Below are 23,963 nucleotides of genomic sequence, written 5' to 3'. Positions count from 1 at the left end.
GCATGTGGCGGGGCTGCAGCCGATGCCTGGTGCTGGCCCCCCACCAGCACCACTGGCCCCCGCTGCTGTGCCGGGGGCGTGCAGGGGGGCCACAGGTGCCCACCCAGGCGGGACAGTGGGGGCTGGACCACACAGCTCCAAGCTGGCATGAAGGGGGGGGCGTGGGGAGCCCAAAAAGCGCTCGATGGGACAACAGGAGTGGCCTTGGGACCCCTGGGTTTCACAGGCATGTTTAATCCCCTCATTAACGTTCCCCCATTAGAACAATTCATTCTTTCACTCTGGCTTAAACACCCAACTTTACTTTACAGCTCATTTCATTTATGACTGAGAAATGAAATTACTGTATCGATTTCATGGCAGACAGCAAAAAAAACCTGGGTGTTCCCAGCTGTAATAAACCCACTGGCTGCAAAGACAAACAGCAAAACCTGCCAAGGCGTGGATGGGGCTGCAGCTGCCCCTGGGGATGGCTCTGGGGCCTGTGGCCCTACAGGCAGCCCTTCTCCGTGCCACCTCCAGCTCCCCTCCCTGCAGCCAAACCCAGTGCTGCCAAGGGCTTTTACACCCATCTTAAAGAATTAGATATATGTGTTCTCAGAGACCCAGGGGGCTTTGCAAGTCACTAGAATGGAAAGGAAATATGCTGCCTGGTAGCACTAGTGTGAAATATTCCTCCTGGAGCTGAGCCAGAGGCTGGATGGGAGCTGGAGAAGGGCTGGAGCAGTGAGTGGTGATGGGGAGCCTGACCTGGTCCTTGGCTGCTCAGCACTGAATGCACACAGCCAGGATTTGTTTTATCCAGCTCAAAAAGGCCATTGGCATTTTCTCACTCCTCCTGTCTTGCTGGGTCACAGGCATTGCTGTGCTGCATGTGGGAGCTTGGGGCAGCAGCCCTGTGATCCCACCGCTCTCCACCTGAGCATCTCTGGGCTGGAGCAGGGAAGTGATGCACCTAGACAGCTCCCAAAGGCCAGATCCTGCCCTATCGGTGCAGTGCATCCCTGGTGGAGCAGCACATCCCTGCAAGGAGCTGAGCAGCCGGGTGCGCCCAAGCAGGGCTGGCGGGAGGTGGCGGGAGGTGGCGGGTGCCGCCGGGCTTGCGTCCCCCGCCACGCGGACATGCCCCGTCATGCGTGTGCACCCTGCCCACGCAGGCAGGTGCATGCCCACGGGCGTTCACCTGGAGGCTGCGTCAAAACGGCGCCGTGCACACACACACACACACGCACATGCTCCTGCAGCCTCGTCGCCTGTGCTCACCTTGGCTGTCCTAATTAAAGCCTGGTATCGCCCCATCTAACGCGACTCCAGGGTTAATGAGTCCTTGCTCTCCGTTTGAAGTCGAGCTGCTTTCATTGCCTGGTGTCTGATGGCAGTGGGAGGCACTTGATGCAGCGAGCCAGCATCCCAGAGCCGTGTCGCTGCCATCACTTTCAGACTCTGTAGGCTAAGCCAAGAATAGATACTTGCAGCGTAAGAGTGCATTTTAATTTAGACTCTTCTGATCTCCTAGCCCAGCCCAACCTCTCTACACAAGAAAACACCTTCCCTGCATCTCACCCTGCTACTGTCAGGGAATTAACAGTTATACAGTTGATTTTATTTGCATGACTTAAATAAAAAATAGTATCTGTGATTAAGTTACACCTCTCGTGCAGAATGGCACATTATGTGCTTCAGGGGAATTTCAAGATGTGGTTTCTGTGCTTTGTGCGGCTGCCACACAAGTGGTGCTTGCTCCTACGCAGGCTGCTGGGCGCAGCCACCAAGCACCAGCCTGGGGCTTCGGGGTGCCAGCGGGATGCGTGCCCCAGTGACACGGCCTTGTGTTGGCAGCATCCTTGCAGAGTGGGAGGGATTCAAGGAGGCTGATGGGGATCCAGGGACCTGGGTTTAAATTAGGCACTGGGAAAGACCCTGGCCTTGTCTCCCCTCACCCAGAGAGGTTGTGGCTGCCCCATCCCTGGAGGTGTTCAAGGCCAGGTTAGATGAGACTCTGAGCAACCTGATCTAGTGGGTGGAGTCCCTGCCAATGGCAGGGGGGTTGGAACTAGATGATCTTTAAGGTCCCTTCCAACCCAAAGCCATTCTATGATATGATGGGGAGCCACAAGCATCACGATGGGGGCAGTTTTACATACTGTGATGCCTTCTCCTTCTTCCCTCTATGCTGTCTGGGCTGTCCCAACCAGGAACAAGCAGGCATCAGGTAAAGCAGGAGTCCTGACATGGCCAAGCAGTGGGGATTTGTTGTTAGAGTTCTATTTATAGGAAAACACAGACGGTTGTGGTTTTTTGTTGTTTTTATTTGAAACAGAGAGTCTGCAGTACATGGGCAGATTCAGGACTGCATTTAGCTGAACAAGTTCTGGTTGGGGTGTGGGGGCTGGATGGCGGCTTCAGAACTGACCAAGGCTGGGGAGAGACAGCTCAGCAGATGGGTTAGTGGGCCTGAAAAATGAAACATCCTGGCTCCAGCTGAACAAAACAGCTCTTGTGACCCCAATACAAAGTTTTTATGGGGTTGTTTCTGTATTTCACCAATCTTGAGAAGTTCTGAGTGATCAGGAATGAGGGATTGGTTTTTTTCTCGGATTTTTATAGTTTGGGCAGTGACCCAGCCAACCCCCTCTTGCTTTTCTCCCAGCTCCCATCTTCGCCAAGCCTCCTACCAGCCAGCACCGCGGCAGCAGCCAGAGGGGGCTTGCTGCCAGCAGGTCCTCGTGTGGCTGCATTTTGCCCTTTATGGTCTTGGTTTAGCAGCTCCTGACTTTTCCAAGTAGATGGCAAAGGCACTGGTTGCCTCTGAGAGATGCTGAGCACCAGCACTCTACTGGCGGGGGGGGTGGGTAGGGGGTGGCACGTGTGTGTAACTGGGGCAGCACATGGGCAGGGCTGCAGCTGCAGCTCTGTTTTGGGGAGGGAGTGAATGCTGGGATGGCGTGGCAGGAGCTGCCTCTTGGTTTGAAGAGCCTGTGAGACGCGAAGGGCTCACGTGTGTCTGTCTGGGAACCAAACAGAGAGAGGAAAAACAACAACAACAACAACAAAAAAAAACAATAACAACAAGAAAATCAATAAAAACAGCCCATACATATAAAATACATGTATAAATATGTATCTCCCCCAAAGCGTGAAGTCCCACTGAGTAAATAGAAGCGAATGATGTGTAACCTAACACTTTCGCAGACACCCTAATGAATTTTCCATGTTTTCTACCATTTAGCTTCTAAATAGGCAGTATTCAAGAAGAACACCAGCAGCCCCCATCCGCTGCAGCAGGACGCCCCGCAGCAGGATTATCCGCCTGCAGATGCAGACAGAAGCTGTGCTAGAGCAGGAGCATTCGGCAGGGTTTGACAGTCGGGGTTCTGGGGCTGCAGAAAGGGTGATGGGCACCTCACTACTGGCCCTGCTGTTTTGGAGGGGCAGGACTGTGCCCTAATGATGCTGGCCACTGGCCTGTACACAGCTCGCTAACGCTTGGACGAGGGAAAGGCAAGGCCCCATGGCCTCGTAGGCATTGCCCCAAGGCAGGCTCCGTCCCACATGCCCTGTGTAACCTATAAACCTTTTGGCAGTGAAAAGATTATTACTAAGATGGGCAGTTTGGAGATGACACTGTTATTAAAAGAGAGACTGGGTTTAGAGTTTGGTCTGGAAAGAGACTACAATGAAATTTTGGTGTAGCTGAGACTTTTGTTAGCTTTGTTCTCAAAGGAAACATTCTTCATTTTTCTTAGGATATTTTTTAGCACAGACTCTGCTCAGTTTAATATCTGAATGTTCAAAACCAAAATCATCCAAGCTTCAGTGATGTGTGCCTCCAACCCCCCCCCCCCCCCCCCCCTTCAATTTGCGAAATTAAAATCAAGTGTTTATGCTGCAGCTGCCCCACAGCACCGCCCCGGTGCTCAGCCGACCCCTTCACCAGTGGCAGCCGCGGGGCGCTCCGCGGGGCGCTCAGCTTGGCCAGACCCCACTGCAGCCACGTGTGGGCGCAGCCTTACCTGTGAAGTCACTATGGTGGTGAAAAACCTGTGCAAGATGCGGCCCCAGCATCCGCAGCACTCTGGATCCTGTGCTTGGTAGGTGGCCTGTATAAAAATAACGCCCATCTGGCCTTCAGGTGTCGGGTAAGTTTAACATCGCCAGTTCTCTGAGCTGCATGTGCCTCTGCTCCGTGTTTCAGCTGCTCCTGTGTCCTCCCTGTGCTGGGTGAGCCCAGCAGTGTCTGGAAGGGGAGCCTTGGCCCTGGACAGGCACCGGCACTAAAGCCATTCTGTCCCCCCAAACCCTTTTCAACAGGTGCCCCAGTGAGCACTGGGGTGTGTGGCAGCATTCTGCAACAAAGCCCTTCTTCATAGTTTGTTTTTTTTCTTTCCACCTTCTCTCTTTCCATTGCATCGCTCACTGAGGCCGTGAGTAAAGTGTGGATCAGCTTGGCATGGAAATTTCCTGCAAATAACAGCTATACCTTGGGGTGTCTTCTCTCACAGTAGCTGTGAAGAAAAGGCAGCTATGTCAGGGGGTTGACTTGAAATACAATTCCACTGGCCAGGGCTGTGGAGCTGGGTGCTCATTTAGTATGCTTTTGTCTGGGTTTTTCCTTTTTTCTTTCTTTTCTTCCCTTACAAGGACTGCTGCGGGCTGTGCTTATGGAGCTGTTTGCTGAGGGGCAGCAGGGCTCTGCCCCAGCCCGCAGGACGCACGAGGCGCTGGCTTTGCCCTGCAGTGCCGCTGCTGCCACCTTCACTGGGCATCCCTGTGCTCGGCTCATGGCCAGGGCTTGGGTTGCGTTTCTCTCATCTTGGCTCCTCCAGGGTTCCAGGCAGACAGCGCGCTGGCATCTGGCACTGTCGTGGGCTGTGCTCTTTGCTTTTCCTCTGTCATTGGGGTCCTCGAGGTGAGCAGTGAGAGCCAAGGGGTTGGGGCTTGGGCTGTGTGGAAGCTGGGTGCTGTGTGGGCTTTGTGCCAGAGCTTTCATGTGTCGACAATGGCAGATGGGGAGGGGCGCAGGGCAGGGGCCCAGGACCATGGAAAACAGGGACAAGGGGCTGAAGTCCTTCGTGTGGTGACAGGGCCAGATCCTGGGAGATATTTAAGCTTTGCTGGGAACTAAACGCCTGCCAAGCTCTCCAGGTCAGGGCCCAGTCTGGTCTTGCAGAAGGCTACAGGAGTCTTTTTTATGGATTTCAGGAGAGTCAAAAGCTGGCCAGAGCCTGTGGGCATGTGCCTGAGTTCTGAGGAGCCCAGGGCCGCTCACTGCGCCCGCTCTGGCCAAACTGCGGCTGTGGCCGCCAGCCTAGGCAGCGGCCCTGGGGCGCTGGGCCAGGGGCTGGGTCCATCCCAGCGGAATGCAGCACCTGGGACCTGTGGAGCTGCGGGCAAGGAGTGAGCAGGCAGGAGGCACCAGGGGACTTGTAACCGTATGTTTATTATTCCACATGGAAAGTCATTAAAATGATTACACGAAGGCCTGACAATATAATCATGTACATTGGATAAGAACATCGACACCGATAATAGAAAAGCAGAACTGACCACTGTGCTGTGGCTTCGTACCAACTCAGTCCCACCCGTTCACGAACCCGGCCGACGAAAAGGAGCCTGACTGCTCTCATGGAAGCTGGCATGGCAGAGATGTCGCCAGCCAGAGCTTCGTCAAATGACTTCAACAGGAGCAGACCCTCCCCGTCCTCTCCCTCCCTCCCCGCCTCCCCCCACCCCAGTGACAAGTGCTACAGGTTAAAAAGATGGGCTACATGTTAAATATAGGGCATTACCTTCAAGTAGGGCTGGTATATTACACAAATAACCACATTATTTGGTATCACTAGCATTTTTTTAATGTCCATTGTAAGACACCATTAAAAAAAAAACAACTTTAGCCTTCTTTATCTACAAATGTCTCTGTTCTCAACTCCTTAGTTGGTTGTTGTCATTTTACCCTGCACATATAAGTATTAGAAGCATTATTAAGAATCGGATCCTTCAACACATTTAAGAATTATATTATTATAACAAATAAGACCAAAAATTAGATTCTATAGTTAAATATTCTTTGAGCCAGACAAAGGGGTTTTACTGTACAAGCGATTGTGCATTTTTTTAAAAAAGCAAATTATAGTGCAAAGCAAAAAACATTGGCCTGTCTTGTGACCATTTGCATACAATAGAGGTGCATATATTTACACCTTCATATGACAATATGTCATAAAAAATAACATTGTTGCCATTTTTAAAAAAATTCATTATGAACAGTCTTAAATTAACCTAGTACTATGAATGCCTTGTTTTCTTTGTGCTTTCAGTCAGTGGCGTGGTTGGATGATAAACATAAATGCATCAAAACACAGGCTGCTGCTGTGGTCCAGTTTCTACAGCTGGCAAGCACCAGAGAGGTGCTCCCTGTTGCTAAGGAAGTAAATGTTGCAGTTTTGCTGGGGTAGGGCTTCTAAAAATTTCTATTTAAAAGAGTTGTTCCTCTTGTTGCTTGTTTAACTCATGAGTGGTCATCACAGCTTTCCAACTAAGCCAGGATGTCTTGCTCCACTCTTTACGTGGTAGTGCAATTACAATACTCTGTATCTCAGCTGACTGCTGACAAGCTACAACTGAGATTTGGTGATAGGTATAATGGCATAAATTAGACAGAAGGGACTGGGAGGTCAGCTGGAGGGTTTAAATTTTCCTACACATGGAAAAAATAAGACTTGGTCCAGAACCCAGCCCCAGTTTGCACACCAGCAGAAAGTGTGGCCGGCTGGTGGAAGGTGGCTTAACCCTGTGCCGTGCATTGGGGCCAGGCCACTAACTCAGCGTAGGGGAAGCCCCGCCACCTCTCCGGCTGCCTGCTGCCACCTGGTGCAGTCTCATTCAGGTCACAGCCTCGTTGGTACCAGCTATGAGGCCGTGTCTGCACGGTGCCTGAGGGACCTGGTTCCTCCAGATGCCACACAATCCAACCAGCTAACAGTGCGCCAGTGGTAGCTTTAAGGGCCTGTTCTTCAGCTTATTCATCTACAGCATGATAGCAGTGCTCTGGGTCACTTGGGAGAATGGAAAGGAGGGTAAGTGCTTGGAAAATGTCAGATAACATTGCTTCACAATCTTCCCACCACCAAGGGGACTGTGTAGAAACTGCTCCTTTCTCCAAATCTCAGTTAGAGCTTTCAGCATGAACTGACAAGTGTAAGTTGTTTCTAAATAAAAAAAGTCATCATGTGTCAATCCACTCTAGGTGAAAACACAGGAAAGAATCATAACAGAAATATGATGCTTTTGCCACCAGCTGCATGTGTAGCCACTCAGAGAGAATGAAAGAAAGACCCAGAGACCAGTGGCAGGGTCATGCCAAAGGTTTCTGAGTCACTCTGCAGGTAACACACTTGCTTGGAAGTGCATCTCACACATCTTGGATTGTCCTGAACACTGCCTTCGCTTCAGACACCATCATTGAGATTTGCTAAAGAGGGGCAAAGAACTGAATGGTGAGGTCAGGACAAAAGAGCAAACAAAACAAAACACATCTCATAAAAAGTACATCTCATATGTAAACATACAGGAAAGGGGAGGGTCTGTCAGGCACAGGATCAGCCACGTTACTGTTTTAAAAATGACGACAATGACAAAAAAAATGAACAATACAACCTCTGTCGTCAACAAAGAATAATAATAATCACATCACAGCTCTTGTTCACATGGCTGATGCCGTCTGACCCACGAGGAATGCGCAGCCTCCGTGCATTCCCGAGAACCCACGGTTGTGCTGTAAACCAGACTCTCACGTGCGGCATGTGGCTCTGGCGTTGTTCCACGGATCTTTGGTAGTCAGGAGCCTTAAACTGGTGGGGAGGGACTGAGAGGAGACAAAGGTTTTTTTCTTTTTTTTTCTTCTTTTTTTTTTTTTTCTTTCCAGTTCAGTCTTTCTGCATTGGCAGAGAGATGGTTCGGATTATTTCCTGGTCCTTTCTCTTCTCTGAAACATTTTGCAGAAGGACAAGGTTTTCTTAACTATTGAATGCTTTGTGTGGGGATGAGGATGAGAGTGAGATGACTGAGAAGTGTTCTGCAATAAACAAATATCTGATTCCACACATCTTTTTTCTTTCCTATGTACAATCCACATATTAAAAACAAATGAAAGGAACCACATCAAGCGACAAATTCAAGTCTTGTGGACACTTATCTTGAAATGTAACATAGGTCCTGGTTCATCTTCGCTTGACGTTTGCCCTGCTTCCATGTAGAGGATCCTGGTTTGCTTTTGATTTGGGAGACTTTGGTTTACGTTTTCCCTAGGTCTCATTTTGCTGCATTCACTACCAAAAGGAGTAACGTAATGGTGGCCAATTAAGTTAAAGTGGTCGGTGCCCAGCTGTGTTCCTCCTAGTAGGGTCTCCAGACCGATTCATCCATCCTCCCTGTAGTCGTCATGGTAGTCGGTGAGTTACTGTGGCTCCCATCTGCATCGACCCCGTCGTTCTGATTGCCCAGGCTGGGATTCATTAAGTTGTTCCCTGCTGAAGCACTTGTACAAGAAGAGAGCATGCGGGTGGGCGAGCGCTCGCCGCCTGCCACCATGGAGAACTGGTACGAGCCCGAAGATGTGCCGTAGTACAAATGGTAGGGAGAGGGGTTGGCCTGGAAGGGTCCGCTTTGGTTCTGTGTGGAGCCAGGGTAGGGGGGCGGCAGGTAGGTGTGGTGGAAGCGCGTGGTGGTGGGCATGCTAGTCATGCTGATGCCCCCAATGCCTGTCGCAGAGGGCGTTGCGGTGTAGGGGAAGGCAGCGGACATGGCGCCGGGGTAATGCATCCGCGGGTCGGAGAACCTGGTCTCGGTGAGAGCCGGTAGCGTTGGGAAGGAGCGGTCAAACTGCCGGGGGTCTGAGAAGGGGCTCAGATCTGATGTGCCTGTGGGGTTGGGAGAAGAAAGCGGGTGGTTAGAGCACTATCCTGGTGGCTTGTAGAGTTTGTCCTGCGGCCTGGGTCATCCCCTGCCCAAGGAATTAAAGTCAGAGGGAAAAACATCTCTAAGATCTGCTGGGGAAGAGAGCTGGGAAACTTAAATACAAAAATCCTAATACCATTTTGTTTAACTTGTTCCCATTTCCTGTCCTAAAATTTGCTGTTTCCTATCCAAGAAGGGACACAATTAAGCTGACTTCTCTAGGGGTCTATTCGTCTCTGGCAGATTAAAAAAAACACCCCATAAACACAGAAAAAAATGTTTAGCCATTACATCAGCTGTGTAGTAAATAAATGGATGCAGGCCCCAGACGGCTGGTCCCTGAGATAGTCAGTGGTGTATATACACGCACACACAGAGACAGAGAGGAAAAGCTGGAGTCCAGACCAGGCTGCTAAGCCTTCCTGTGGGTGGCCTGTTCGTGCTGATACCATCAGGGGATGGAGCTGATAAACACACAGCTAAAAACTCCCAAGCTAGGAGCCACAATACCCCTCTGCTTGCTTTTCTCTGTGTATTTTTCTCCTTCCAAGAGGATAAAGAGAGTGAGAAATTCAGGCTTTCCTCTACTGGGGGAAGGGAGACTTGGGTCAGTGTGGTGGGGGTTACCCAGCTCCCGCAGATGATGGAGCCCCTGTGCTTTTCCTTAGGGGTATAAATGCCAAGTGGGTTGCAGCCAGCTTGTATCTGGACAGGACCTCTGCCTGGTGCTGTTGGGTCCTGTCCTCTGTGGGAAGCCCAGACTAGAGAGGGGAATCCACGCCAGCAGATCCTGTGAGGACCTCAAGCCTGTTTTGTGGCTACCCCTGCTGTCCTGAGACCGGTGCCATCTCCTTATGGAGCCCAGCCCTCTGCTTGGGGCACCCGAGGCAAAGAGAAGTGAGCTGTGCTCTCCCAGAAGAGATGCAAAACCCCTACCCTCTGGACCTCAGTAGCTCACATTAAGCTCTGGCGCTGGTTATGAAGGAGGGCACGGCTATAAATGCTACTACTGTGCCTTTCTCAGCCTTTTAACACCACCCATGAAACAAAAATCTCTAGAAAGAGCAGTTCCAGTCCAAAGTTCTTGGCTGACGCACTGTGCTCAGAGTGCTTGGCTGGCTGGAGGTGGCTTTCTCTTTACTGCTAAGACTACTATTTTCCTTCATTAAAGGCAGGGATATTGCACCTTTCTGCTTTGGTAGCAGGATGTCATCTGGCCTCAGTGATTTTTCTGCAGGCCCACCTCTTCCCCACATTCTGCAGGATGAGACACACTCCTCCAAAGTAGGGGGAAAATTCTGCTGTGCCAGAGTCTGCAGCACATGAGAATATTTATGATGCTCAGAGCAGGTGCACAAAAGCTTGCCTATCTCTAAAGAGCAAACCTAGCCAGAAAGACTATTAGTTGTTGGTTGTCTGTCACACAGGCCGGGTTTTGAATCAACTCAGAACAAGAAAATGAGTGAGATGAATATGATAGAAGTGCTTGTTATTTTTATATATGTGCCTGCACACACAGAGACACACACAGACTTATGATTGCATATTAGTTGTGTATGCATAGGGATGTGTATAATATATATATATTTATTATGCCGAAGCATTTTTAAATTCTCAGGGCTGGTGTACCAGTCCCTGCAGCATTTCCCCAGGAAAAAAAGACCTGAGCTAATCCCTTCTAGCTAACTAGTGGCAAGGGCATGCTCTGGAGGAGCAGACAGGGAGGGGATCTGACCTGAAGCCCCTTTCTGGTCCAGGTGAGTCCTGCAGCAGGGGAGCAGTGGAGGGGAGGAACCACCCTCCCCTCCAGCCGTTTGCGGGCGATCGGCAGCGCCTGCCTTCCCACGCAGGCTCCATGGAGGAGAAAGGCAGGGGAGCACCTGGTTTGTGAACATGGCTGCGGCTTTGGTGTGAGATAAGAGAGGAGCAGCTCAAAGCTGTCATGAACCGCACTGTTCTGCACACACCCGTGGCTCCATCCAGCCTGTGTGCTATGCAGAGGGGTAGCATGCTTGGGCTGGCTGGAAAAGAGCTACACTGTGGAAAAAGCTCACAGCTTATTTCGCATCTCAGTTTGCCAGCAGGACACTCTTCCCCATCCCAAAGCCATGCTACCGCAAAAGCTGCACCAGCACTGCTGTCAGGTGCTGCGAGGTGAGGTTTGAAGAGTGTTGCTGCAAGAAGCAATTTGAGCAGAGCCCTGAGCTTCAGCAAGGATCAGGTAGGACCACAGGACAAAAATCCCAGCTGAACCTGGGAAAGACCCAAAAAAGACCATCTTCTGAATACCTCCTTACAAGCATGCAGCCTGGTCACTGCAGGAAAAGGGCAAGACTGTTTTGCTACACACGCAGAGACAGCAGGCTCGAAATTCCACCACCACTACCCCCGGCCCCAAAAACCCAGGGTGCTGCTCAGCACCTTCCCCAGAGCAGCTGACAATGTCCAGTGATCAGACTGTGTTCCTTTGTTAGCTTTAATGTGCCCTTATATAATAGTCCAGAAAAATGTAAATTGAAATAAAACACAAGCGCTCAGGGCACATTTCCCTTTTCCTCTATAACATGCTCAAAGGGTATTTTAAAGGCTACGTTTTATTGGACTGAATGTGCAACATTTGGCAATTGGTATTTGGTACTAATTTAGACACAAGCTTGTGAGAGTGTTAATTGCAGGCTGCATGCATGGAGAGCAAAGCACAGCGATACCAACAGGTCTAGAAACTCTCCAGCTACGGCCTGAGCACAGCGGCAGGCAGCAGGTGAGCTCTGTGGGTGCCAGGCTTTGGACTCGGCTCCTCGGCAGCTCGCCTCGCCCCCAGCCCTGTGTGCTGCAGATGTGAGGCACCCACGCAGCACCGCCGGGCTGTGCTCTGCACAGCAAGTGTGCGTGGGGATGTGCATGCAGGGAAATCCCTTTGGGAGCAGATCCCTGTGCCGCGCACACCCCTGCCAGCAAGATCGATGTCCCCGTGGCGCGAAGCCGAGGCCAGGGAGGCTGCTGCGGGACCCCCCCCGGGTCCAGGCTCTGGGAGGCCGCGGCTGGCTCGCTTTCATCTACGCAGGGCCTTGGGCTTGAAGGCTCTCCCAGAACAAAGCTTCGGTTTTCCCCCACCAATCCGAGGCTAAAACAAACAAACAAACAAACAAACAAAACAACCCAAACCCCACCTGTCTATTCTGTTCCCGTGCCGTCGGGGAGGCGTTGGCCTTCCCTGTTGAAGTCAGGCGGCGGTAACCAGCCGCCAGCCCCGCGCCGGCGGCCCCGGCGTTCCTGCACCGCCGGGAGCACTCGGGGACTCCCCTTCCCGTCCCGTCCCGTCCCGTCCCCGGGGGAGCCCGGCCGGGGCCGTCCCGCCTCCAGCAGGGGGCAGCGGCCCCGGGCCCGCGGCGGGAGGCGCCACCAGAGGGAGCCGCGGCCGCGCCGGGCTCGCTGCCGCCCGGGCGCGGGGGGGGAGCCGCCGGCGGGGACCGGCACCGGCGCGACGGGTGCTGAGCTCCGTCCCCGGGCCCCAGGGCCCCTGGCGGCGGGGAGCCCTGCTCCGCTCGGCTCTGTGCGGGCCAGAGCCGCGCCCCAGGCGCCCCGTCCGGGGGCTCTGGGCCTCCTGCCCCGGGTCCGAGGAGGGCCGCGCTGCGGAAGGACAACGGGGGGCGCAGGGACAGCCCCGGCGAGGCCCAGGCAAAACATTGCCCTTAATCCCCTCCGCAACCACCTAGCTCGGCAACAAAGCAGCCCTCTGTTACGCTCGTCCAGCTACCGAGCGGCAGTCCGGAGCGAGCGAGGCACTAAGCAAATGCCCGGGGAATAGGAGCGGGTGAAGTTGCACCTTTGGGCCCTGCGCTCCCTTTGAAGTCACAGCCGGCAGCGCACTTGAAAATCACATCTCGGTGCCTCCTTCCCAACGCACGCAGAGCTGAGCGCTTCGCAAGCACAATCTGCGTGGTAGCACTCTCGGAGGATTTACTACGGTTTGCCTTGCTTGTTCGCCGTCCAACCCCCATTTGCTTTTTTGGACCCTGACAATCTGAGCTTGAGTATTTCGGTTGTCCAGTTGCCAATCAAAATATTTGAAGGAAATGTTTATTTTCTTCTCGAAATCACACCAGCTGCTGCACTAACTGAATAAGCCCATTTAGCTGCAAGAATTTAACCATTGTAAGAGTGAATTGAGCCCCCCCAACTACTCCAAAATCTGACCCAATCTATCAGCGGAAATGTCAATGTTTTGGATAGGAGTTTGGGGAAGTGTGGAATGTATATTAAATAAAAGCCATGTAAAGGTCAGAGCCCTGATTAGTAATGCCACTGTCTCCTTGTTAGGGCTGCACTGCCCAGGGGACCCTAAGGCTGGGACACACCCCAGTACTTAATTGTGCAGCTGCAATTTGCACTTTTTGAGGACCCCCACACCCCCTTGTGCACCCACTTGCAGAGTCCGATAGAAATAGACTTTCAAAGCTGCTCAGCCTCTTTCCAGATAAAACAACTGTGCTCAAGTGACACAGCAGCTTTATTTTCACCTCAGAGGCGATACAGGCCTTTTCTTGGCTGAACGGCAGGGAGAAAAAGGCAAAGAGCTGCATCTGAGCACCTGGGCGATGGGAGCAGAGCTCAGCAGGTTCGTGGTGGAGCTGCGCAGGGCGGCACGGGCTGGCGGTGAGCGTGGAGGTGGGGAGGCTGGCTTGGAGACCACAGAGTGTTGTCTGGGTGTGTTCAGCCTCCTCCCTTAAGACCGTGCTGGGTTTGGGAGTTCTCTTGGATGGACTGAAACGGGTTCCTGTGCCCATGCTGGGTCAGGACTGGGGGGTCTGCTCAGAGTCCCCTGGAAACCCTCGTGGAGCCAAGGCAATGCGCCCTGGAAGTGGTTTTAAAGACCAGCAGCACCGAAGTGCGTACAACCCATCAGATCAGCGAGGGCTTCCACTGCCTCATAACCCAGAAAATGTCTGTTCTGTCTGGAGAGAGAAAAGGGCAAGAAAAGCTATGTCAGGACCTCTTCAGTGCCACATCATGGAAAGAGCTCTGAGGGACAACTAAATGATAAGCTCACCCAGGGCACGTGCACAGAGCACATCGCTGAGGCCCAATGTACAGCTGTACGAGAAGATTATCAGATTAGCTAGGGATGTGCAGTGATGCATGGAACCTGAGCAATTCCACATCACTCTAGATACTACTCTCTGATCCCCATTTTAGAGATGTGGAGAACATGCAGTGGCTTATTCAATAAGTCAGCAATAAACCTAAGCTTGTGCGTATACTATACAACACACAAATACATATAGCATGTGGAACGCAGAGAGAATAAAGGAAATTTAAAAGGAAATCGATAGTACAGAACTCTCTATGTATATAGAATATATAAATATCTGCAGCCTGGCCATATATCACCATTTTATTTATATACATATACGTGCCTTGCAAAATTGTTGTGAAAAATCTAGCCCCAGGGGAAAGAAACCTCCTTTCCTGTCTTATGCCATGATGATTGACAACAATGTAAACACTAATGATACTTTATGCTTATGTATATAATATGCATGCATACGCAAGACAGAGCGGGGACAGAAATTCTCTCTCTGTATATACCTTCTGCTATTCTTTCTCTACTAGTTTCTGTGATGCTTGGACCTCTAAGTTGTTTTCGGCATTTTTCTGACCTCTCTTCCTCTCTGCTTCCTTCCCCTGATCATAGCGGCTCCATCTGGGAGCATGAAGAGGCAGGTGGCCAAAGACGAAGAGAATCTGCTCTGTAAGGGAAGGTGCACAAGATGCATTCAATCTCTGAAGACCCAGCTCATCTCTAGAAAAGGCGCTGTTCTCCTCCCCACCCACGCACGCAGGCACGCTCTCACGCCTCTGTCACATATGTGAACAAGTTCATTCGTTTCACAGTCAGAGATAACTAAAAAAGAAACGGCCCCTTCCTCCTGCCCCACGAAAAATAGAGTGAAATTTATTTTGGGGGAGGGGGGAGGTGTTGAAAAAAAAATGAGGGTGTGAACAGCATCCGTTGTTACACACCCATGGAGCAATTGTTCTGTATCTGATATAACCGGCTCACAAACTGGGTGCTAGTACTTCCTCTGCAGAGCCTGAAAAAAAAAAAACCAAACCAAAACACAACAACACACGTCGCTTATCACAGCATCGCCAAGCACCACCTCAAGATCGCCGAGCACGTTTGCTACTCAGTTTTCTCATTCTCTTCAAATACAGTGTGCTGCTGTGCAGACAGACCCAGCCCCCAAACCTACCACAGGAGCATCACAAACCAGCCAACGATGCTCCCCTCGGTCCTCCCCCGGCACTTTCAGTCGGGCCCCAGATACGCTGGGCAACAGCCCCCAGCCTCTGCAGGAGAGCAGGGCTGGAGGCAGGGATGTCCCCAGGTGCTCCTGGCTCATTGACCCACACACTGCATTGCAGCCTCCTCTGCAAAGTCTTCAAGGTCCATGCTTTTACCCTGTCCCAGCGATTCCTTGCACCCTTCCTGCCCTTCTGGGGAGGACCCCACTTCTAACATCCAGCGTGGACTTCTTCAGGGCCAGTTCAGCCCCATCTCCTGTGCCAGCACTGTCCTTCATAGCTTACATTAGCTCTTCTCCCTCCCTGATGTTTATGCCCTGGATGTATTTACACAGAGCAATCAGCTCCACTCCCAGCCTGCCTTTTGCTAGACTAAACAAGCCACGCTCTTCCAGCTTCCCCTCTCGCCAGGCCCCTCACTTCTCCTCGCCATCCCCGAGCCCAGCTCTGCCCTGCACCCCTGCCTGGCACGCGCTGCATCAGCCTCAGTCTCTGCTGCTCAGTCCTGCGCAGATGAGGAGTGAGCTAACGGTGCTGACTGCGCGGGTGGGTGGGCTGGATGGGGAGCGCTACCTTGACTGCAGGCACTCCCTCTGGCCTGCCCGCGCTTTGCTCTTTACCTGTATTCAAAGAGTATTAAAAAAAAATTAACAAGCCCTGACTACATAAAAGGAAGTAGCTGAATTTACAACCCAGCCTGCAGCTAGACCACCTTGCCTGCTGAGCAGGTTTGGGCCAGGCTGGCCTGCCATGGGAAACCCACTGCAGCTCGGCAGTGGTGGGGGCAAGAGGCGCCCGGGTGCCCGCCCTGCTCCGCCGCTCCCGTGCCGCAGCCCAGCCTGGTGCTGCCCCTGCGGGTCCCGGCACAGCTCCTGTGGGTCCCAACACAGCCTGAACCCCTGCCGAAGGCAGGGCAGCTGCCCCGGAGCCCAGGGCAAGGCCAGCCGGTCTTGCTGCGCACCTGCCTTCTATCTCGAACTGCAGCACCTCAGCTCCCGACTGGCGCTGGTCTGTGTTTCATCTTTGACCATTACCTGACAAATTCATTTAAGGGACATCCATTGCACAGCAGGCAAATGCAATTGAGAGGAGGAGAACAGCAGTTTGAAGACAGGCACAGAAGCATTCAGAGCCTGAGAGGAGGCAGGAAACCCATCTTAAGCATGTTCCTTCCTTTGAGGCTGAAGCTGAATCCCACAATATGTTTTCTTCCCACTAATGCTTGCCTAGCTTCCTTTGGAAACAATTTAGCCTCTGCCCATGGTAGAACGTTTTTATCCATTAAGAAACGGATATTTTAAAGAAACCATAAGTCGATCTGGACAGGGATTAGGAAGCAGCAATTCAGGGTATTTGCTGGGCCCATAATTCAGGACTTAACCTCAGAGCAGCCACGTTGCATTTCGGAAACAATAGGGCACTTGCTGCCTATGCCAAGAGACTTCTTAAAAGTAATATAATACTTCTAAAATGTATATTTAAAAAGAAAAGGAGAGAGAGAGATTTTACTTTAAATGCATATGGTAAAGCATTCTGCTGATGACTGGCCTATGTTAAAAATGTTGCACTGGCTTTAAGTAATGGATTGCAAATGTAACTGGTTAAAGCTGAGCTGTTTCCAGATCAGGAGATCTGAAAGCTCTTCACCAGCACAATGTCTCCAAAACCGTTTAGCAGACACTAAGGCTGGGAGAGGCAGGATGGAGTCGGCAAAAGGATCCAGCATTTACTGTTCTCCCTGTGAAGTCAAGGGAATTTGGTTTCGCTGGAGCAATACGAAGCGTGTGCGAGGGGATGTTAAGTGCATTAATCAAAACAGCTTGCTTTATTACTGAGTAGATCAAATTTAAAATCACTTTGCAATTGTCCTCATGTACATAAGACCCCTACATGTTGCTGGACAATGCACACAATTGCTTTTGAGTGATTGAAGATGTTTCCACCGCAAAGCTAGAACACAGGAGCCGGCTGCGTGGGCGGTCCTCCTCTGTTGCAACGGGAATAAAACGCTTCAGCATGAACCACTGCTGAAACATAGGAAGGACGAGGCATCGCGCAGAGAATAGGGGGCTGCTGGGAGCATCTCGGCTCGCCCCAGGAGGATGTGTGTCTGTCACCGTCCCACTTCCCCAGAGCAAGGGGGCCCTGAGAAGCAGCCAAAGGCGCGCAGAAGCAAGTTTCTTTAACATCTTGCTTCACTTTTGAGAGCTCCTTGATTTTTTTTAAACTAGAAGACAAAACTCACAATGAAGTAAGCACGCAAGGCTCTGGCATCGCGTGCCCCATAATAAGGAACCATTTCAAGCCATCCTAATGACAGCTTGGTGTCTCGCTGCGGAGACGGGAGAGCCGGGATTTCAAAACCTCAGATTTTCCAGACCTCACTAGAGAAGTATTGGGCCAAATCATCAGTGGAGGCAAACGGCTCTGCTCTGCTGCAGCCAGGAAAGAGTGCCAGCTGATGCAGGGTGTTGGTATGCCTGTCCCACCTGCCCATTCTCACCACAGCTGCACTCAGGTCACTCATTTTCTCTCCCCAGAGCAGTGGAAGTGGCTATCAAATCTGGCATGTGCAAGGCTGAAAACGTCTGTCCCATTTGCAGACAGGCATGGGAAGATATTGATTCTCTGCTCATCTGCAAGGGGTAAGGTAAGACTAGAGCCACTGCAGTAAACTTGCACTGGGCAGCGGGAAACCAGTGCGAGAGCAGAATCTGACCCGCTCAGCCGGAGCACTGAGCGCACACTCTTCCTGTGCTTCCTGGCATGCCCTTCAGAAACGATTGGTTTTCTCTTACCAGGAGGTTTTTGGTTTGAGACCATTTAACCTCAGGATGATCATTTTACATGGGGGCTATTTATAACCTCCAGGGGCTGCTTTACTGAAATTCCTGCAAATGGCTGAGGGCCAGATTCCTCTTCCATTTACACCACTGTCCTTGCTGTGATCTCCACTGTGGCCACATGGGCTTCACTCCTGGGGTGGAAAGATCAGACATATCCAGAGCAAATGAATCTCCAAAGGACCCTAATTCCTCTGAAAGAGGAATCCTATCTCCTACATTCCTGTCTGCTACAAAGAACAAACTCCAGGCACTGAGCTCAAGGAGCTGAGGTGCCTGATTCCCCCCTCGGTGGCTGAGGCTGTTTCTGGGCATCCCAGCTCACTGGCCAGGTTTTGCCAGAAGCGGATTAGGAAGCACTCATGCAAACCGCTAGGTCAGCAGAACTGGGAGGCCAACCAACACCAGCAAGTTGGTTGACGGACGGAGAGCTGCCACCCCCTGCACGGGGGTGCGAGGACACTGAGGACATTAAGGCTCAAAGAACCCAGGTGAGGGGCAGTGGGGATGGGTGAACTCCAGCCTGCCCCATTCGTCCCTCCTAACCGGTATCTCGTTATGCTTTTGCTAATCGGCTTCTCATGTGTGTTACCTAAGAATGTGCCAAGTCGTGAGAATTACAGGCCTGTTAACTCTCATGTTATTCTTGGCATGGGTTAGGCTCCACTTGCTTGGGTAAAAATTATGATCTTTGTGAATAAGCTGTGTGTGTGAGAGAGAAAGGGTTTTATTATTATTATTGGTTATAGTTAGAGTTGTGTCAAAAGGACACAGTTGGGATTAAAGTTACTAAATTGATTCTGCTCCCAGTTACACTGGTAAGAACCCACAGTTCCTCCAACTTGGAAACAACAGAGCCAAGAGCAGAGCGTGCACAAACTGCATTTTGCAGCATTCCTGGTACTTGGATTTACTCCGCAGGAATGATTTCAGATGGCTAATTTTGTGTGTCTCCACTCCTGCTGTCACTTGACATTTGGGAATTTGGCACAGGCAGTAACTTGTGGCCAGTTTCATTTTTCTTTTTGAATTTGTGTCATCACCTGACTCTTTGCTCCAAATGACACTCTTTGGGTTTCTGGCGCTACAGGGGACTGTGCTAATTTAAAATATGCATTCCCCCCTTCCAAGACTCTTTTTATTGTACAGCCAATGAGTTGAGTCCATAAAACTCTCTCTCTCCTTTTAAAAAACAAAAATCAAATGATGATCCTACACAAAATGCCTATGTTCTTCTCATAAACTGTGCTAATATCAATGAAAATTCCAAGCATAAAGATTTGCATTTCAATGAGAAATAAATTAAGCTTTCACTGTAATTTTGGGTTGGGAGGAGTGTGGTAGCTTTTACAGTTTGGTAACGTTTTCAAACATGTTTTTTGTGCCTGAGACACCCTCCTTTGCCAATGACATTGAGGTTTTCAAACATCTACATCACTTCTGAAAACGCAGCATAAAAGCTTTTGAAACTTTTCAGCCCAAAACCTTCCAAGAGGCACAACTTTTCACCAAAACTCAAAATACAGATGGCTTAATTAATATCTGTTAAGTCTCTGTTAGTACTTCTGCTGATTTTCAAAGGAAAACAACACCAAGATTAAAAACGCATGGAAAAGGATCAGGATCACGGGCAATGCGCAGATGGGAGAACAGACTCTCTTAATACATCATGGTAGTGTCTGGCTTTGCTGAGAAGTGCAGCAAGCTGGGAGTTGCAAGACAGCTGGATATTTTCAAATGCAATGCCTATTTGGGGGATGAAATTCAAATGCAGGGGATTAGCAGACTGACCTCTCACAGGTAACTCTCCGAAGTACTAGTGGCAGTTCCTACCACTGTCCTGGCAACAAGTGGCAATGCAGACTCACAGGGAGTGCCCGAGGGCTCAGCTATGCTGATTGCAAATATGGGAAGAGCAAAGCCTGTGTGTGCACACGCGTGCGCCCATGCAGGTGTGCATACATGTGGGGAATTATGCTGGAGTTAGGTGATGGATCACCAGACTTGGCATAAACGCAATGCAACAAGATAAGAAACCACTTGGATTACCATGTAAAGTACAATACACCCTTTTCTTGCTGATGCTTAACTGTCTGCGCGGGTGCCTTCATATCAAAGAAGCTACCGAATTCAAAGCATGCCTAGCTCTCCCTTGCATTCCTATTGAAACTCCTCAGTTTTACCTCAGACCCCATACCTAATTGTGCACTCAGTGAAATCTCCTGGGTTTACAATTCAGCAGACGTCTGCTTACTCAGCAGGTGCAAGAAAGCTTCTGGTGACAAGATCCCGGTCCCACCCGCCCCGGCTCAATCCCTGAGCCCTGCGGCTGTCCCGGCTGCACAACGCCAGGCTGGTGCATGGCTGGTACCTTGTATTGGAGTCTGGGCCTGTGACCCGAAGTGGCTTGGGGTGCTGAGAGATCCGCGAGGGCTGGGTGTCGTCGGGGTGACTCTCATGGACTGGCGCAGCCGTTCCAGCTCCCCGTAGCGGTCAGCGAAGGGTTTGGTTTGGTCTTCCAGCTTTTGCCTGTGCCCTGGAACACGATAAGAGAGGCTGGTGTCTGCTCAGCTCCCCTTTGGCTGAAGTGTTCTGTTAAGCACAGCATCAGCACAGCAGCCCCGGTCCTCGTGGCAGCCTGGCCGGGCTGATATGCAGTGGGGGCCTGGAGACAGGCTCCGTGTGCCATTCCCGAGCCACCAGCCTGCGCCCCCCTCGTCTGCTCCCAATGAGAGATGGGGGACATACGCGAGTGGGAGAAGGCCTCTCTCCTGGCACTGCTGTGGCTGGGGAGCCAACAAGGGAAATGCTGCATTTTAAATATTTTCTACAGCATTTGCTCAGGGCATCCAGGGCAAACTCTTGTCTTTCTGCAGACCCCTGCCTGGCTCTGCCCAGCCTATGTGGCCAGAGCCAAGGGGGCTGCAGGGGCCGGGAACAGCCCCCCCACGGCACTGCACCTCAGATGTGTCACTTTGCTTCTCCACTCCTCTTCTCCTAAGCCTGTAAAATGGGGAGACTATTCACCTACCTCCCTGAGGCAGGGCAGCAACTAATGAGCATTTGTAAAACACTCCCAGCTTCTTAGGTAGCAGCTGCTGGAACAGGGCAATAATTATTAAATTTATGCTAATTGGCCTGAGGCAAGAGGCGCATGAAATACACTTGATACATAACTTTCGCATTTTACTATATTAATCATCACTGAACGGCTTCACTCTCTCTGGGCCGGATTCCAGTCTCAGTTACACCCGCACAAAGCTGGAGGGCCTCCAGCGAGGCCTGAGCTGCCTCAGCTTTACGTTCTGAACCAGTGCTGGGTTCAGCCCTTGGGTTTCCGTCATTCCTCACCTGCTGCAGCCAGGCAGCCACGCAGTGCCCCTGGCTCTTTATGCCAGTCACAAAAGGACCTCCGCAAGGTGGCAAACACCTGATCCCGGCATAGCCAAGCACAGAGCTCAGGGCACCAGAAGTGTGCAGGCTGGCAGGGAGGCCAGAGAGGGGCTGGGAAGGAAATGGGAGGCTCTCCTGAGAGCTGCACCTTACCAGAATCAGCTCCATGGCCCGGCACCCACCCAGCTGAGATCTCCGTGGCTTTTAGAAAGAACAGCAATGCTGCCGCACTCAAGAGGCACAAAACACAGCCACCTCTTGCTTGCATGCCCCCCCCCAACCCTCCCCCCTCACATCTGCTTAGCGTGAGCGCAGCGTCAGTTTATAGCAAAGTCGCAGAAAGTCCCCAGACTTCCCCTCCTTAAACCTGGCATCTGGTATCTTCTGATCTTGCCTCCGCTTGGCTCTCGTGCTGGGGCCACCCTCCCAGGCTGCTCATGGAGGTGCCAGGTGGCTCAGCCAGGAGGGCCACTCCACTGCACCCCAGCACCCTGCGAGGCTGCACCAGCCCCAAGCTCCATCATCCCCAGGCTGCTCCCAAGCAAAACTTCAGCCCCAACAAGAACGTGCCGATGCCAAAGAGCAGAACTTGCTATGAAATGACTCCCAGCAGAAAGCAAAACCCAGTGGTATTTTGAAAATGCATTTTCCCTGCTGTGTGAAGTAAACCAAGGAAACCTCAAATCAACACCATAAAAGATCTCTTCTAATCTTTGTGAGCCCCTAGACTTCAGGCATCTCTGTCTTATCTGAGGGCCTTTGGAGAGACACAAGCAGCAACTCACATGGTGTTTGTATTTTCCCCAAGGGGGAAAGCGTGTGCAGCGAGGTGTCTTGTTTTGGCCCACGTTTTATTATTTCTATATATGTTTGAACACAAGAAAAAAATAGGTTTAAGTTTTTCCTTTAACAGTTTTCTCAGGTAGGGCTTAGCAGAGAAGCTAAAAGGACTACGAAGACCAAGTTGTACAGAAATTTAATGGAAATATCCCTGCCTCTGTCTCAGCTGAAACCCAATCCTGCAGTAGTGTTTAGCATGTGACGGAGAAAATATTGAAAAATAAATCAAGTGATGTCTATCTTGATAATGCTTTTAAAGATTACTCAGCTATGCAACCTAACCAAGGACTTCATGTGGCTGTACTGTGCTGCACTGTGGTTGCTCCAGTCCCTGCACTGCCTGAACACAGGCACAGCCCCACAGGGTTTTTAAGCCTCAAGTAAATAGCAGTGCTGTACTCACACCCCTTAAAAGGGGACGGTCTGTGGGCAGACCCAGCAACTACCAGCAACCCCCACCCCCAAACCTAGGACTGTTCCGACAAAAAGAAAGTAGAAAACTTGATGCAAACGTAAGTCAAAGCAAAGACTAGGTCTCATTTAGGAGTGAAACCCAGAGCAGAGGAGGAGTGAGGCCAGGACCCCTTCCTGGCTCTCCCAGGCCATCTCCAGTTTGCCCTGGCAGTGTCATAACTCCATCAACGGGGCTGGGGCTGGGCAGCACTAAGCTATACAAAATGAGGAAACAAACGAGTTAAAAACCACCAGCTCCGCGGACTACCAACCCTGTTTGGTACAGGCTGTCTCCCCAGGACTTCCTGCCGCTTGTCACTGAGAGCTAGGGACGTCAGACTTTGTCACGCAAGAGAGAATTGCTATTAATGGGTTTCTTTCATCAGAACAACCTGAGCTTTTTAATTTCTGCAGTGGTTGGCTTCATTAAAGGCCCTTCCCCATCTACCCACAGCTGTCATGCAGAGGAAACCAACGCCGTCAAATGAACAATAGCTCATACCTTAGAGAAAAGGAAGGTGGTTTCTAGCTTAACCCAAGGACTGACTCAAAGCCTCACAAAGTCAGTGGGTGGATTTCCAATCGACTTCAAACAGCTCCAGACCTCAGCCCCAGAAATCTGTCTGAGAAGTCTTCATCACCCTGAACAGTGAATTTTTGGGTACAAAACCTGCTGTTGTGTTGGAGACTTTGCATTGCGTTTGCCCCAGTGCAAGCGCCTTGCTCCGTCGCGCGGCTTCCTGCCCTCCGCAGCCACGCAGCCAGCTGCACTAGCACCAACTTGCACAGGTCAGTGTTCATGGAAATGACAGCTGTATGGTTATAACTCGATGGCGACTGCTGACCTTGGACACTTCTTGTCAATGAAACGTGGGTTTTGAAGGTAGGTCAAGTTTTCAAGTCAGTCAACTCTGATATTCAGTATGACAAGATGTAAATTTTGACAGATCACCTCAGCTCCTGGGATAAGAACACAACCTGTATCAGCATAGCAAACAAATAGTCCCACTGAACACTTCCCAGCTGGAAGAGACAATGAGCGTTTTACACTTTAAACCAGTAATAAGATGCATACTGGAAGTTTTGGGTGTTTCCTGCTGCAATGAAGCTCAGGTCCTCAAAGCTATGATTTAAAGACAGGCTTTCTGCATTAAAATTTTCAAAGCCCAA

The 23,963-nt window shown here is 51.1% G+C and overlaps 1 protein-coding gene across 1 annotated transcript in view; it reads right to left on the bottom strand.

The window, feature by feature from the left end:
• Positions 1–8,394: 8,394 nt before the first annotated feature.
• Positions 8,395–23,963, bottom strand: part of RUNX3 (RUNX family transcription factor 3) — a 36,446-nt gene continuing 20,877 nt past the window's right edge. Inside the window, exons 4-5 of the mRNA XM_035562291.1 lie at positions 20,479–20,643; positions 8,395–8,918 (exon numbers count right to left, since the gene is read on the bottom strand). Coding sequence (XP_035418184.1) covers positions 8,395–8,918; positions 20,479–20,643 — 689 coding nt within the window. The remainder of the gene's footprint in view (positions 8,919–20,478; positions 20,644–23,963) is intronic.

This window comes from Cygnus atratus, chromosome 23, assembly GCF_013377495.2.
Source record: "Cygnus atratus isolate AKBS03 ecotype Queensland, Australia chromosome 23, CAtr_DNAZoo_HiC_assembly, whole genome shotgun sequence".
NCBI lineage: Eukaryota > Metazoa > Chordata > Aves > Anseriformes > Anatidae > Cygnus > Cygnus atratus.
This window is presented reverse-complemented; position numbering and strand designations above follow the sequence as displayed.